This window comes from Arachis ipaensis, chromosome B7, assembly GCF_059453495.1.
Source record: "Arachis ipaensis isolate K30076 ecotype BB chromosome B7, ASM5945349v1, whole genome shotgun sequence".
NCBI classification, from domain to species: domain Eukaryota; kingdom Viridiplantae; phylum Streptophyta; class Magnoliopsida; order Fabales; family Fabaceae; genus Arachis; species Arachis ipaensis.
The window spans coordinates 69290672-69307608 of NC_142442.1; the positions used below are offsets into that span (position 1 = coordinate 69290672).

The 16937-nt window shown below is 34.5% G+C and overlaps 1 protein-coding gene across 3 annotated transcripts; it reads right to left on the minus strand.

Moving 5' to 3' along the window:
* Positions 1-1630: 1630 nt before the first annotated feature.
* Positions 1631-15227, minus strand: LOC107609947 (SNF1-related protein kinase regulatory subunit gamma-1-like). 3 transcript variants are annotated; one of them, XM_016312012.3, is made up of 9 exons: positions 15029-15227; positions 14767-14951; positions 14298-14567; positions 14125-14207; positions 13842-14036; positions 13459-13760; positions 11742-11919; positions 11396-11629; positions 11111-11246 (listed from the first exon to the last, which is right to left on the minus strand). In XM_016312012.3, the coding sequence occupies exons 1-7, from the start codon at positions 15198-15200 to the stop codon at positions 11846-11848; spliced, it is 1281 nt and encodes a 426-aa protein (XP_016167498.1). In that variant the 5' UTR covers positions 15201-15227; the 3' UTR covers positions 11111-11246; positions 11396-11629; positions 11742-11845. The 3 variants fall into 3 exon arrangements, with proteins under 3 accessions (XP_088348771.1, XP_020961597.1, XP_016167498.1); XM_021105938.2 differs by lacking the exons at positions 11396-11629; positions 11742-11919 and adding an exon at positions 10667-10988 and having other exon boundaries at positions 11078-11246; XM_088492645.1 differs by lacking the exons at positions 11111-11246; positions 11396-11629; positions 11742-11919 and adding an exon at positions 1631-1680.
* Between the last annotated feature and the right edge of the window lie 1710 nt (positions 15228-16937).

The following is a 16937-nucleotide window of genomic DNA, read 5'->3' on the forward strand; positions in this document are numbered from 1 at the left end:
TCCGTGTGACAAAAGTAGCCTGTCTTGGATCTGCACTTAGTTCGTGGTTATCTGACTCTACGTGGCTCTCCAACCCTCCAAAAGCCCTATCTATGTGGAAGTGAACGTTTATTTTCACCAAGAGTTTGGAAAAAGAAGCACATTTTGTAGGAGATTTGTAACACCCTAGTTTTTAGCACCTCATGATCGTACTAAAAGCCCAAGCGCCACTTACCTTTAAACCACTATATTTTATATTATCTTTATTTAATATTGACCTTTGCGAATACGAATCAAAATTTTAATCAAGAAATCGAAAGGATACTCTATTTTAAATCACTTAACCAAAGAAGTATATATTCACATAGCTTTATATACATAGACTTATTCAAAGTTTATCAAATACAAGTCCTGCCCTTCTAAGAAATCAAAACAATAAACGGCGAGAGGAAAATAGAATCTAGGACTACACCAAATACAGGAAATACGAATACATATTTACATAAAGCTCCGATGCTCAATCGCGGCTCCACGCCAAAGATTCCTGAACCTGCTGCTGAAAGAAAAATCTGTAGGGGGTAAAAATATCATCCTCACATGTTCTCAGTAGGGGAAGTGAATGCCGTAAAAGTAATGAACAAAATGCAAATAATTGACTTTACTCAATAAAACTGTTTTGATCAAGCCTTTAAAAATACTTCTTAATTTTACTTAGATACTCAATTACTTTCCTTATATTCATAAGCTTAGAACAAATCTCAATCACAATATTAGTACTTAATCGTCTCAACACACAAATTAGTAGCACAAGAGACCCACTTAGACACACAAATAAGGCAGAATAAGACAATCAGTGCAATCACAGAGAAATAAAATAAGTAAACACAACCAAATGCAAATGCGCAAACAATATGATGCATGTCTAGTCCTATCGCAGGTAATGAGCTCATTTGTCGGTTTCGACCCGCACCCGACGCAATCCGACTCGCAAGTCAGATAAGGCATTCCAGCGGTATAACCTCTGCAAGGTTCCAAACTCTTGCAGCGCTGATTCTCCAAATGAAGTATACCGAATATGACCTCTGCAAGTACTTGTAGGCGCTTATTCTTCAGCTGAAGCATGTGCCCTTTTCTCTTGGAAGCCATTCTGTAACACCCTAATATTCACATCCTTATGCTCGAGTCATAAGTCAATGATATTATGGTGGTACGACTCTCAGGTGGATTTTTAATATATAGATATAGGTAATTTTCGAAAGGAGTATTAATCGAGAAGCCTGAAAAGAGTAGAAATAAAATCGCGAAGACGTATCACTCACGTTTCGACAACGAAAAGTTAAACTGCTAAGCCAAACGCGATATACGGACAAGGCATAAAGGAGATTAAGAGATAGATAACAGATAGATATATATATATATATATATATATATATATATATATATATATATATATAAGTAAATAGCCACTAGTCGCGACCCACAAAGTTTAGGCCGGCTAGGGTACAGTATGAAAATAGTTGACAACAGTATGTCAGGAAACATGAGAGCTTCTAAAGGCAAATTCAAAGAGTTCAATACATAATATAACCTTTCCAAAACAAAGGTGGAGAGATTCTAATCAAAACACAAGGTAGAGGAAATAAAGACCTTCGCCGTCTCTCAGATGACCCACAACTCACTTCTGAGCACCTGGACCTGTATCTGAAAAACAAGAGATATATACGGAATGAGAACCCCGGGCCCATGGGTTCCCAGTATGGTAAAAGTGCCAAATAAATACAATGCACTGCAATAAAAACTCACTAAGCATCCTAAACTTCTTCACCAAATATCCAGCCTAGATTCTCACTAATCCATGAATAGGCAACTGTCATAAGGGAGTGCTAAATTTAATTCAGGTTTCACATGTTTTCCAACTCGCTAACTCTTCCACGAATCAGACTCAGAATTATAAGCAAAACCATCACCAGTTGTTCTGCCTCCGCAATTCTATATCAATACATCATACACTCGCCTGGAGCTAGTGAAACCACATCACTGCGTCTACCCAGGGAGCTCCAGTTATCTCATTCAATAATCATCATCATCATGCAATCGCATCATCAATTCATCCCATCAAGAACAGCCCTCACACCCACCGACACCAGCATGAGGGGCCTCTCAGTTGTACAAACACAAGCAATACAAGCAAGTAATACACAAATATGGTACAAGTAGAACAAGTAGCATATAGTCAGGTAACATGGCATATATGATGTAGAAATCTAAAACAAATGGCAAACCCAAACAATTCAAACATATGCAAATGATGAATGCCTGCCCTATGGCTGATGATATCATCTGTCGGTTATCAAGCCAACCCGACATGTCCGGTAGCTAACCCGGGCACAGTCTCTCTGTTGCGTATTAATATCATTAGAGGGAATATGTGCCCTGTCACCATTAGAGGGTATCTGCGCCCTGTCGCCATTAGAGGGTATCTGCGCCCTGTCGCCCTTACAACCAGAGAGAAAACACAAACATGCTTACATTCAACATTTTTCATCATTATTCATTTATCATATGCCTTTATACTCAGCCATAATCCATAATGGCTTTGCCGTAACTCGGCAATAACTCAGCCATCCGGCTCACAGTTCAATCCAGAACTAGCCAATTTATCAACATGGCTCCGCCGTATCCGGAAATAACTCAGCCATCCGGCTCATGGTCCAATCAAGAACCAACCATTTATCAATAAATATAGCCCTTCGGCTCATGGCATACACGGTACTTCCACCGCCATCCTCCATATCTCATATAATCATCTTTGATCATCATTGATCTTACCCTTTCCCCTTGCTTCACTCGCAAGTTACCACATCCCCTAGCTCCTTTCTCATTGCTAGGCATATCATAATGATTTAATACATAAGGGGTGAAATCGGAGGCTTAGAAGTATGAGATTTGGCTTTTAAAACTCAAAAATCAACTTTGGCATGAAAGCAGGGCCACGCGTACGCGCACTCCATGCGCACGCGCGGATGGCCAAGAACTCATCGATGCGCAAGCGTCATACGTGCGAACGCGCGGGTTGAAAAATATCCAAACGGCGTGCAAGCGTCAGCCACGCGTACGCGTGGTTGCTCTTGCGCCCAGGCACAAAACTGGCACAACCCTGGCACAACTCTCTGGAAAAATAGCTGGGCAATTGGTGCAGTACATCGACGCACCCGCGCACACCACGCGCACGCGTGGATGGTGTTTTCTGGAAGAACGGCGCGTACGCGCCAAGTGCGCCTACGCGCGGAGGGTCGTTCTGCTAAAAATTTTCTAAGTTAAAAGCTGCAGAATTTACAGATTCAACCCCCAATCTTCCGACGGTCATAACTCCCTCATTTTAAATCATTTTTCACCCGTTCTTCGAACGGCATGGACATCCCGGATCCAATTTCATTTCTAAATAAATTCGGCACAAAACAGAGATCCGTAGTCCAAGTTATGTCCCGTCAAAATATGCCCAAAAACCATGTTTTCATACAAAACCACAAGGTGCCATTTTCAAAACAAGCAATTCTCAACTATTTGCAAAATCAACCAAAACATGCCAATTTCAACCCTTTCTTTGAAATCAATCAAAATATACCAAAATCAACATCAAGCCTCCTCAACTCACACATTGACACTTTCTCAAACTCAAACACATTTACATATCATATACTCTTCCTCATGCCAAATTTCAACAACACTATTTCCAATCAACCATCATTATACATAATCAATATCATACTCACTATCACGTGGTTTCACCCACAAATCAACCTTAATCATTCCTCAAGCATATATCACAACATACATATATCTAATGCATCATCATACCATCAAGGCATCAATAGTCATAATCACATGTATGACCACATAATATGTCTCAACCAAAACCAAATATACCTCATCTATATAATTTCACCCAATTCACCAAATTCCACACTTCAACTCCTCAAACCTTATTATTCAATAACCAACTCAATCATTCATATATTCATTATCGGAAATTCATCCAATCACTTGCGTCATCATACAATGCACACAACACTTACCTTTCTTACCTTCTTCCGGCCTCCGGCCCAAAATTTACGGCCTCCGGCCCAATTTCAAAATTTAAATGCATAAACCACAAACCAATACTCATTACCCAGTACATCAAATTCTCAATACACCAAACATACAAGGCTACACAATTCTCAACCCAATCATTAATTCACATTACATACCAACTATGCATATTAGCACCAACCATTTACACAATCCAAACTTAATCCTAGGGGCATCTAGCCTAGGAATTCTCATCACAACACACGGTACTTAAATGAAACTTAAACCGTACCTCTTGTAGCCAAACCAATTGAGCCTCTTCTTTGGAAGTCTTCACCAACCTTAGCTCCAAGCCTCACCAAAGCTCCTCAAGCAATACCAATCTCCCAATTGTGCACCAACATCACCAAATACACTCAGCCCATATGAAGTAGGGATAGAACTCACTTAGAATCCATGTTGGAGTATCCCACAAAACTTAGATAGAATTGTAGAGGATGAGAAGAGTGACGCGTAGCCACAAACGGCTCGTCAATCGGAGCTCCGTAGCTCAAGTTATGGTGGTTTGAAGATCAAAGAGAGTTAGATTTTCTCTCTTCTCTTCTCTCTTCCCAATTTCAGCGCCCAACACCCCTTCTTTAGGGCAAGATGAGCTGAAATGCTCATAACTAATGTTTATATATGTTGGGTCTTGGGCCCACTTAGGCCCGGTTCACTTATTTTTGTTCGTTGGCCCAATTTTGGACCAAAACCTTTAAGATTAGCGCTCTAAATCGCACTTCAAATATTTCTACCTCCCTTAATTATAATTCCTCATTTCTTAATCCTATTTACTCATAATCAATTTTCTCAGCTGCAGTACCAGACAGGTCTCAGCCGGTATTGCCGGTCAAAATTTCACTGCGCGCTTTTACGCAGAAAACTATGTTTTCCTACTCGGAAAAATTCACTGAATCCAAATATCATATTTAAATCATCAAATTCCAATTGCTAAATCTTCCAACCATATTCGCTCCTATTTAACTTATTATTTAATTGATTTCAAAGAAAGGGTTGAAATTGGCATGTTTTAGTTGATTTTGCAAAATTGTAAGGCCCACATCGGTTGGGGAGGGGAACGAAACATGCCTTATAAGGGTGTGGATACCTCTCCCTAGCATGACGCGTTTTGACGAGTGAGTGTGGGGGGGCTTTGGCCATCATCCCTATCGTCAAAGACAAAACCGTGAGGCCTTGTGTGCCAAAGCAGACAATATCGTGCTAGCGGGTGGTCTGGGCTGTTACAAATGGTATCAGAGCCAGAACCCGGATCGATGTGCCAGCGAGGGCGCTGGGCTCCCTTAGGGGGGTGGATTGTAAGGCCCACATCGGTTGGGGAGGGGAATGAAGCATGCCTTATAAGGGTGTGGATACCTCTCCCTAGCATGACGCGTTTTGACGAGTGAGTGTGGGGGGCTTTGGCCATCATCCCTATCGTCAAAGACAAAACCGTGAGGCCTTGTGTGCCAAAGCGGACAATATCGTGCTAGCGGGTGGTCTGGGCTGTTACACATTCCATATGCATGGGCGTTCCCGCACAATTATTCTCCTTCTTTCTTCTTCTTAACAAACCGAACTCAATCTTAACTTAAAACAAAATCTCTCCTCAAAAGATTGAATTTAAAATAGAGACTCTTTCTTATTTAAATCAAATTTGCTTTTAAATAACGTTTTAAATAAAGTCTTAGAGTTTTATAAAAATTTGGCAGCATTTCTTCTAAAATTTAGACTATGCCACCCTTCCGGGGTCCCTACCAAACCATTTTCAATTCTCAAAAATTATTTATAAATCCAACAAACCATATCCATTATCAAAGCATTTATAAATCTGAAAGCTAACTAGTTTCAATATCAAATTATTTTCAACTCTTCATTTGTTACCAATAAATCAAACCAACACTTTCTCAAACTATTTCCAACAGTTTTAAACCCAAGTCATTCCTTACTTTAGAAATATAAATCAAACCTTTCAATATTAAACCATTTTCTCAATATGTGTAAATATGTAAACCTATTCTTTTCTCAACATAGAAATTATTTTAATTCTATAATTATTGATTCCTGTGGTTCATGTTGAATTTACGATGACTACTTTTTTTTTTGGGTTTTGTTACTGTATAGAAAGGAGATTCTTTTAACACATGTAGAAACCACGTGTCAATCAATGACATAGGTAACGAAAATAACATACCAATGCATGATAAAGCAACAACGTCAGTATGAGATCTACATATTTTTTACTTTATGTCTAATAATGTTAATACCAATGACTACAATTAAAAAGAAAATTTATATATACATAAAAATACAAAAAAACTTTTAAAAAAGTTATAAAATTTTAAATAAATTTCACTATTTTATTTATTACTAATAAAAAGTTACAAATAGAAATTAATCATTTTTTTATCCCTGCTAATGATAACGAAATATAAGTTTTTTTAAAACAATTATATTCTATATAAACGATATACTTATTATCAAATTCTTAATATATATATATATATACTAAACATTTTATTTTAGAGAAATAAAAATATATAAGAAATAAAAATATACTTATTATCATATTTTATAAATAAGAATATATAACTTTTTAATTAAGACTAATAATATGTATTCTATTTGCGGGTATATAACCCTACCCAATTTGATTGGGTAGAGTTGTCTATCCAATTTGCTGCGAATAGGATAGAGTACGAATAGAGTTTGCTTGTGGATATGATCGAATGCAAATTCAGAATATACTCTATCTTGTTCTACCAGCATTCTTAATATATTATATAACATATATTTAAAATTTATAAATTATATTTGTAGTGAATAAATATTAAAGCCAATACTTTTTTCTTGTAAAAACTCAAGATAATCACTAAGTTAATAATTTAAATTATTAATTTAATATATTTGTTATTTAAAGAATAATGTTGTAAGAACTTAGAATTAGAAGAAGAGTGATTAGATATTTATCTTTATTTATGTTATTTTAATTTTATTAAGAATTTGATGATCATGTTATTTATAATTTTATTTTATTATTTTTAATTTTAATTTAAACTTAATTTTTTATTTTCTATTTTATTAATATGTATGAAATATAGAATGATTGAATTTTATATTTACTTAAAAAAAATTTATTTTTCTACAAGTAGGGTTAAGTAAGGTAGAATTGAAAACTTTAGGATGCGGGTAAGGTTAAAGTTGAGTTTTAAAAAATTTTTAACTCGCAGATAGGATTAGGGTAGAGTTTGGATAGGATTAGGGTAGAGTCTAAACTCTACTCTATCTTATCCTTTGCCAGTCCTATAGGATTTGGACTCTACCCTAATCCTATCCAAATTCTACCCTAACCCTATCTACAAATTGAAAACTTTTTAAAAACTCAACTTTAACCTTACTCGCATCCTAAAGTTTTCAATCCTACCTTACCTAATCCTACCTGCAGAAAAATAAAATTTTTTTAAACAAATATAAAATTCAATCACTCCATATTTCATACATATTAATAAAATAAAAAATAAAAAATTAAGTTTAAATTAAAATTAAAAATAATAAAATTGGATAAATAACTCTACTCGATCAAATTGGATAGAATTATATACCTACAAATAGAGTATATATTATCAGCTTTAATTAAAAAGCTATATATTTTTATTTATAAAATATGATAATAAATATATTTTTATTTCTTATATATTCTTATTTCTCCAAAATAAATTTCTTAGTATATATATATTTTAAGAATTTGATAATAAGTATATCGTTTATGTAGAATATAATTATTTTAAAGAACTTACATTTCGTTATCATTAGCAGGGATAAAAAATTATTAATTTCTATTTGTACCTCTTTATTATCAATAAATAAAATAGTGAAATTTATTTAAAACTTTATAACTTTTCTAAAAATTTTTTTGTATTTTTATTCATATATATATATTCTCTTTTTAATTGTAGTTACCAATAAATTTAAGTATTTAATAAACATTATTAAACATAAAGTAAAAATATGTGGGGTCTATTGATGGCAGAACTTCAGTTTTATGGGTTTCATACTGACGTTGCTGTTCTCTCATGTATTGGTATATTATTTCTGTTACTTATGTTATTGATCGACACGTGATTTCTATATGTGTTGGAAAAAATTCCCCTTCTACACAGTAGCAAATCCCTTTTTTCTTAGGCTGGTCACAATAAGAGAAGTTGTAAGAAGAGAAAGGAAGCAATGGGTGAAGGGAATTCTATACCACAAGTGCCTGCAGATGATAAGGATAAGGATATGCTGGCTGAAATGTATTGGGAGGAGACATTAGAAGATGCAGAAGCTGAACAAAAGGTAACTAAAGAGGAAAATGGAACCGCAACACCCCACGCTACCAGGGACGGACCCAAGCATACAAATGAGGGGCACTTGCCCCCATTATTTTTTAATTTTTGTTTTAAAAGATATAGTTATATATAATATGCCCCCACTTCAAATTTTAAATGACCCCACTACAAATAAAATAAATTCAATTAGCTAAAGTTTTAAATTTATTTTTTTATTTTTTTTATCATTTTGACTATTATTTAACCTAATCAAATTTAATTATTGTACCGTCAGTTCTTTATTCTCTTAAACCCTCTTCTTATTTTTATATTTTCAACCTTCTTTTTCTATTCCTTATCTAATGGTCATCTTCTCTTAATCAAAAAGTAAATTTTAAATTCTCCAATTTTTTATATAGCTCTCCAAGACTCTATGTATCTTTCAATTTCATTATTTTTCTTTTTGATATTTTCAATTGCATTTTTTAATTCAAACAATTATAGTTTAGGTATCAATCTAATATTTTATTTTTTTCATGACTTTATATATTTTATTTTATTCTCGATTTATTCATCCTTATTACTTATTTTTTATCTTTTGTTCTAATATATGTACCTATGTTGCATATAAAATTTTAAAATGAACTGATTAATTTACTAATTTAGAATATATTTTTTATTTTTAAAAATAATGATAAAAAATATTTTAATTATAATATATAATTAAACAGATACATAAAATATTTTATCTAATATTATATCAAAATTAAATTAAAAAATATATAACAAATTTAATTATTTTAAAAAATAAAAAAAATTATAAAAATTATGTTTTTATTATTTTATATAAACATACTTTTCATATAAAGATTTAATTTTTCTAGTATTTATATATAATTCTAATTTCAAATTATAAATACTAATGTATTATTATGCGCTAATATGCCAGTTAATTCAGTCTTTTATTATTAAGTTAGTTAGGATAATAAGTTATCTATAATTTAATTAAAATACTTTAATTTTAAATTTTAGAAATAAAAAAATATTTTTTATAAATTATATATAATAAATAGTATTTTAAGAATAAAAGTGTTCGCTAACTCTTTTTAATTTTTATATCTCCATATAATTAATAATATTTAACAAAATTTATTTAATATATATATATATATATATATATATATATATATATATGTATATATATATATATTTTTTTTTTTGCCCCCACTCCTAAAATTTTCTGAGTCCGTCACTGCACGCTACACAAGTAAGTGCATTGCATTATTCAACTCGTTAATCTACTTTGTATAATTTGTCGCTCATCTGAATTGTTTGTTCTTTGAAATGCAGCAGCCTCAACCCATGCAGCCGCCACCAAGCACACAACCACAACCTCCAATAAACAATGCAACAACCAAAAAATAAGTTAAAAGGAGAAGTGTTAGGCGACCTTCTCCGACTAGACAAACACTGCAACCAAGCACATCATCTGCCAACCATCCAACTACAACTCCTTCCATATACAACTCTCAAACTACACCTCATCCACTGCAAGGTGCTAGTGCAGGGACAAGCACATGATTCATGCAGTTCATGCCCACACCTGGTGTTGTGACTCCAATTGCTAGAGGCCGAGGCACAGCTGTTAGAGGGAGAGGTCAAGGTAGAGGTCGAGGCAGGATAGGTGCATTAAGCGGAGGAAAAAATGGTATCTCAAGCGGGAGCAGTAACTCGACCCCAATTTCGTAGACTAGTTATGGTTGTTTTTTGTTGTTTTTGATATACTTTAGAGAGATACATAACTCTTGTATTTTGTTATGCATTTTCATGGTATGACTAAGTGTAGACTTAGTTATGTTGGTTTTGAGGGTGTGATTTGAGTTGCCAATACTTGCATTCTTTGGCTTATGTGATAATCATTGGAACCTGCAGCATCTATATATATAAGTGTTCTCCAAATTATTGTTAATTTTATCACTCTTGTAACAGTACCTTGTTCTGAATTTGGAACAAACTCATATATTGAAAACCAAAACCATCAGGTTACTATGTTACGAATTCAGCTTATTATTGGATCCTTAAGAAGAAAAGAGAGATTCATGTCCATTTTCAATGGCATTGTCTACAAATAAACGCTATCAAAATCATTTCAAATGACAGCAACAAGTTCAAAGCATGCGTGTCTACGTCAATGTATCAGAGATTAAAAAAGCAGAACAATGTAAGGAACACAACATATCATGCCAATATCAGGAACAAATTTCACTATCATGAACAAAGATCCCCAATTTTACATATCTTATAATTTTATCACCAAATACAACTCACAGAATAAACAAAACGCTACCCCAACGCAACAGTTGAAAGCAACACTCTAATTTCCCTAATTTCATCCCTAATTTCAACCTTAAATTTGTCTATCTTCCTAGCCATCATTGAGGATACTTGCTGATTTTCCCCCACTACAGTGACAGTCAATCCATCATCATGCCTTGCATAAGAATGTTCCGACTTTCTCTTGGCTAAACATCTTGCTAGGCTCTCCCATCTTTCTTCGAGTTCATCCACCCAAACAAAGTATTTGGAGTCTCTTGTCTGAGAAAACAAAAAAAAATTCACCCAAATGTCAACTAAAATTCAAAAATAAATTTCTCACCACAACAACAACAGCGTCTGGCCCTTACCGCCCATAGAGGACATCTGATGAACCATCTATTAGGGTTCGTAATTGTGCCAGACTCCATCAACGCAACCTCCCTCCCACAGAAATATCTGCCGTCGAACTTCTTCTCCTTCATCTTCTTCGATCTTGCAGAACTGCTGCGACTTCCATCATTTGCAGTAGAGTTAAATCTGCGCAAAGACATTCCAGGAGTTACGAGATAATTCTTTCTGACCGTGGGTGCATTTGAATTTCAATAATATTTGATTTTGGGGGTATGATTCAAATTGGAAAAGATAAGTTGCTAGGGTTTTGATTTGATGCGTAAGGCCATTTCCACCTTCATATACAAACGTTCACTTCCACGTAGATAGGCCTTTTGGAGGGTTGGAGAGCCACGTAGGGTCGGATAATCACGAACCAAGTGCAGATCCAAGACAGGCTACTTTTGTCACACGGAGGACATCTTACGTGGGTACAAGTTTAGTTTCGATCTAGTATGGGTACATCTATCAGCGTTTTCATCTTTCATTGGTACAAATGGTCATTTATTCCATTAATAGAACAGAGTCAACTGAAAAAAATAAAAACGGGGTTAGAGTTAGGGTTCAAAAAGGTGTTAGATTTTTTATTCAAAATGAAGCAAAAACGATGATGAAATAGGAAAAGGGATGAGGACAACCTACCTGAAAGAGGGAGGAGAGACATAGCTCCAACGACAGAAGGTGCAGCAGCGACACTGACACTGACACCAACAGCAGCAGAGACAGAGGAAAAAGTTCCATTTGAGTCAACGAAGCAGGACCAAAGCAAGTCCACGAAAGCTTTGGAGAAGAATGCAGGTGGTCGGCATTGGCAGACGGGCTGCCGGAAGTAGAAAGAGAAGAGAGAAAAAGAAAGGAGAAGGTTAAAGAGAACGTGTGTGTGATTCGAAAATGAGGGGGAAGTTTGCATTTTGAATTTAGAGCAAGTTTACTATCAGATTTACCGGCAGATAAATCTGACTGTAACGCATTACTGGTCACCAAAATGCAGCATTCCACTAATTGGGATTATCGGCAAAAAAAAATCCGTCGATAAATGTTACGCTAAATTTCGCACATATTTTTTGTTTCCTCTCCAATTATTACCGCCGAATTTACTGTCGAAAATAAAATCCATCGGTAATAATTTGACCGGACGAATTTGACACTTAAACCACTGGTATATTTGTCAATAAAGCCGACACTAATATGCGATGCTAAATCCAATAATATTTAACGTTTTTCTTGTAGTGATTCAATTAATGATTCAAGAATTGATCACAAAAATATGATCAAGTTCTAGATTAATTGAGGCATGCCATAGACAATAAAATACCTTATTGTAGCCTCTAAAAATCATCATGTCATAACCCACCCACACTTTAAAGTAGTAAAAAAAAGTGTAAATCATATCTGGAAGTATAACAATGGCAACACCAGAATCAATTTTAACAATAGATCCCTTCTTTTACATAGTCTTGCACTACGATTTTAGCCAAATTGCATAATTTAAAAAAAAAAAAATCAAAACTCTACTATCAAAATAGAATAAAAAAGCACAATAAAAACAGAAAAAATAAATTTGACAAGAAAAACAGAGAATGAGAATTAAAATTATTGTTCATATTATAAAAAAAAAATGAAACGGCTCAAATGTCACACTCTTGATGAGACTCGATGATTCATAATACATTGAGAAGAGAAGATAACAAGATACGATGAAGAAAAATTCAATGTGATGAGAAGAGAAGAAAGCACAATACAATGAATCGGGATTGATAATGCAATTAGAGTGATTTGAATTTTTGATTGAGCATTAGATGAGTGTGCATCTACAAGAGTATTTACTGGGGTTAAAAAAGTGATTCGACTCACAGGTGACATATGAGATGAGTGACTAATTTATATTAGACTTGTATAAGTATAATAAAAATATAAAAATACACTATGATTGATTAAATAACTAATTTTTGTTCTATAAATAGCATTAAATTATGATGTTAAACTTGTTAAACCGATATTAATCCCCTTCGAAATCTCCCGCTTTATAAACAGTGTGTGACCCTACGAATAATAAACTAATAATAATAATTTACGATATTGTTAGGACTTAGGAAGACACAAAAAAAAAAAATCAAAATATATTTATTAATTATTGTAATAATTAATAAATATTAAATAAGATAAATTTTAATTTTTTTTGTTACCAAACATTTTTAAATAATTTAATAGTAGAAAGGAGGACAAAAAGTATGTAATGGATGAACTTAGCCTTAATTAATGTGGTAAGTGGTAACGAGTTGCAATAAAAAAAGGTTCCGTTTGGCGAGTGAGGCAAGTGGGGGCATTATTGGCATATTGCATCGTCAATTAGTATTACCTGAATTAGGAACAATAGTTCCATTTTTCACAGAACAACCACTCTGTTCCAACGCCAATTCGAAGAAACCACCTCCACCAATGCTAGAATCCACGCACGGTGGAGCAAACTGCAAAATAATGTCTCTCAGCGTCACTAAACCTGCGACTTGTTCCTTCTCATTCACGAGAAAGCTGAAACTGCTGTTCCTCTCAATCATGTGCTCCATTATTTGCTTCATTGTTTCGTTTTCCCTGTTGGTTACTGCTGGTTCCATTGTTGCTTCACTCTCCATGTGGATGAATTCTTCCATAGTTAAAACCCTGTCATACAACAGCGCACAAGCCCGCGTTTTTTCACGTTGAGAAAGTAAGAAAAAGAAACAGGACAAGTTTTGTACTCACGTTCTATTTTTGAGGATTTCATCACTCTTCAGGAGATGATAAACGTCACTGTTCCTCACATTACCCATAATCTTCTTAGTTTGTTGATCTACAACTGCAACTGCACAAGTATTATGGTTCTCCCAAAGCAACTTGAAAGCATCTGCAACAGTTTGGTTCCCATATACACAAATAGGAGGTTCTTGATCTTCAACTCTGTGGACCAAAATAGCAACATACAACATGATGGACCAATCCATTTTACTTAAAGAAGCATATATGCGTGTAAGGACTGTGAGAGTACCGCAAATCTGAAAACTTGTTATCTGCAATGCTATCGAACCACTCTAGTCCACTCGATTGAAGAAGAAATTGGACTAGAGCATTCTAGCACAAAGCCAAACATGCCCTTCATCATCAACCATAAGTATCTTAAAACAAAATTCACAGCACAAAAGTAGGGAGATAGATACATACCTGTGTAACAAGAGCGATGAGTGTAGGATCAAAATGCTTTTGCTGAATGACTGGTAAAACATGGAGGCGATGTTTAGAAAGAAGCAGCAGCGCGTGCATAACGGAGTCATCCATGCGCACTGGGAAATATGGTTTCCATCGGAATGACTTGGCCAACTCGCCAATCTTGGTTTGACCAATCTCATGAATTTGCTCTAGAATGATGGAGAAAAACCCACCGCTCTTTATATCCTTTTGCGTGGGATTTTCCATCATCTTCTTGTCGTATTCCTATGACATTCTATGTATGAGGGACGAAGAGAGCAGATATGTTGGGATTAGTGTTTTATTTATTTATGATTATTTACAATTCGTATACACCAAAATAATAAGTACTTACGAAAAACGTCCGTATAAATAATAGGTTAGTTAAATTTATCGAAAGAAAAATATTTTCTATTACTAATGAATGAATGAGTGAATAGGCTACCCGGAGACACCAGAGAACCATGCTTGGGAAATCAATGAAACCGATGAAGCGATCAGAGAATCTCATGGTAGAGCAGCTCTCTGATTGTAATACATGATCATCCACAATGACTGCACCCAACACGTCCTTTTCGTACAGCATATGAATCGCGTCTTTTAGAGTGTTTTCAGCTTTCACTTCCAAAACTAATAATAATTCGTAAGTAAATGATACATGGTATTGTATTGCTTTCAAACAGAACGCGCATCTGAAGCTAAAGTACCATGTGAATCTGTTATGCCGGATATCGAGCCAACGGGTACGCGATCAAGAAATTGTTGGAGTGCTGAGGCTGAATCATGTTTCCTCTCATCACTCTTGTTGAGGAATGAGCAACTAGTAGTGTGCTCGTTTTCCGACAGGCTCAACACCTCTGATATTCGCCTTGATTGCATTCTGCATATTCCACTCTCACGCTTCCAATCACCGCCATTTAAGGGGCCAAGATTACTCTTCAAAGGCAAAAGTAGTACGTGTCAATCTATTTAGTGCAAGTTACCCTCATGATGACACGGGGCATTTTTATGGCCATTGATGAGGAATAAAGCAGGCGGTTGAAACGTGAATATGGGAAGGATTCCACTATATCTGTTTTTATGGTCATTTTTACCTGCTTTACGTCTTTTCAACCATTTCCTTTTCATTATAAAGCGATTAAGGATTGGCCTTTTCAACCATTGAGAAGGATTCACGTTTCAGCCATTTAAGGGTTTCAACCGTTTGTTTCGGTACGATAATTAATTCATATTTATGATATAATACATACGTAAATAAATAACAAAAAAAATATGTAGATTATATTATTTATGTCAATATTTAATTTTTTTTAAAAATATATATAATATTAATAATTTTATTAAAATATTTTTATAATTTAATAAAATAAAAAAATTTTATTTAATTTAAAAAAAAAATTTAAATATTCTTTTTTTATATCAAACAAAAATTATCTATTTAAATTAATTAAATTTTAAAATTCAACTAACTTTAATTTTATAATTTTAAATAATTTAAAAATAACACAAAAATACTTTTAATTTTTCAACAACACTAAAAAAAATTGTTTAATCTTATTGATGCTCTCTCATAAACTGATGAATTCTAGTCTACATTCATACTAAAAAATAATACCCATCTAAAACAATAAGAAAAAAGGCGCTTCCAATTTTGGGTTTTCTCAAAAGAACGTCTCTCACTTTTAATTCTTAGACTCAAACTCTCTCTTCTCTCACACTGCCACTAGTTGATTAGCGTCTCTCTCAGTCTCACTCGAATCCTGTCTTCTTTACACTCGCTGGCGTCTCGTCGTTTGTCTCGTCTCGTTGCCGGCGTTTCAACATCTCACGGTCTTCTTTGGGCTCCTTGTTGCCGGAGACAGAAGCAACTCGTCGGCTCGTCGTCGCTCGTCATCTTCTAGTTTCGTGTCCTCGTCGTCCCTGAGTCGCCATGGATTGTGGATCGTTGGTGAGTTCCTGCAGCATCACTTCCCATTTTCTGTCTTTTCCATATTTCCCTTCTTCCTGTGTTTTGAGATGATGTTGAATTGCTAATCAATTAATTTGCCTTGTTGTTGATCTAAATGTTGCTGTAAATCATGAATGAAGTAAGATTTGCTAAATTTGTTGCTATAAGTTTAATTTGTAACGGAAAATATCATTGAGCTAATTTTTTGGTTGATGAAAAATCATCAGTAAGTTAAATTTGTTGCTGATTATTATCACTAAACCTTGAATTTGTTGATGTCTTACAGAAATAATCACCTAGTTAAATTTTTTGTTGCTGTAAATCCAAGGCATTATTGGTCAAGTTGCAAATTTGTCTAATGGAGATATAATAGTGAACTTTGAGATCACCCCTTGGAATTCGCAGGATGCTTTGAATTTCGCTATATAAGTTCAATTGTACTCTATTGAATTCTGCTATATTGAATGTTGGTGGTGAAAGTATTTGAAAGTGATGCTTCTGAACCTACCAGGAGGATGTCCCTCATGCATCTCCACCTGAAGATTGTAAAGAATGTGAAGATGGGAATGGAATGGCTCTTGATAAATCGTGCAACACAGTAGAGGAGCAGGTCAAGAGCAATGAAGAATGCAACAGGGAACTGAAGCCACTAAGAGCTCTAGATGTTA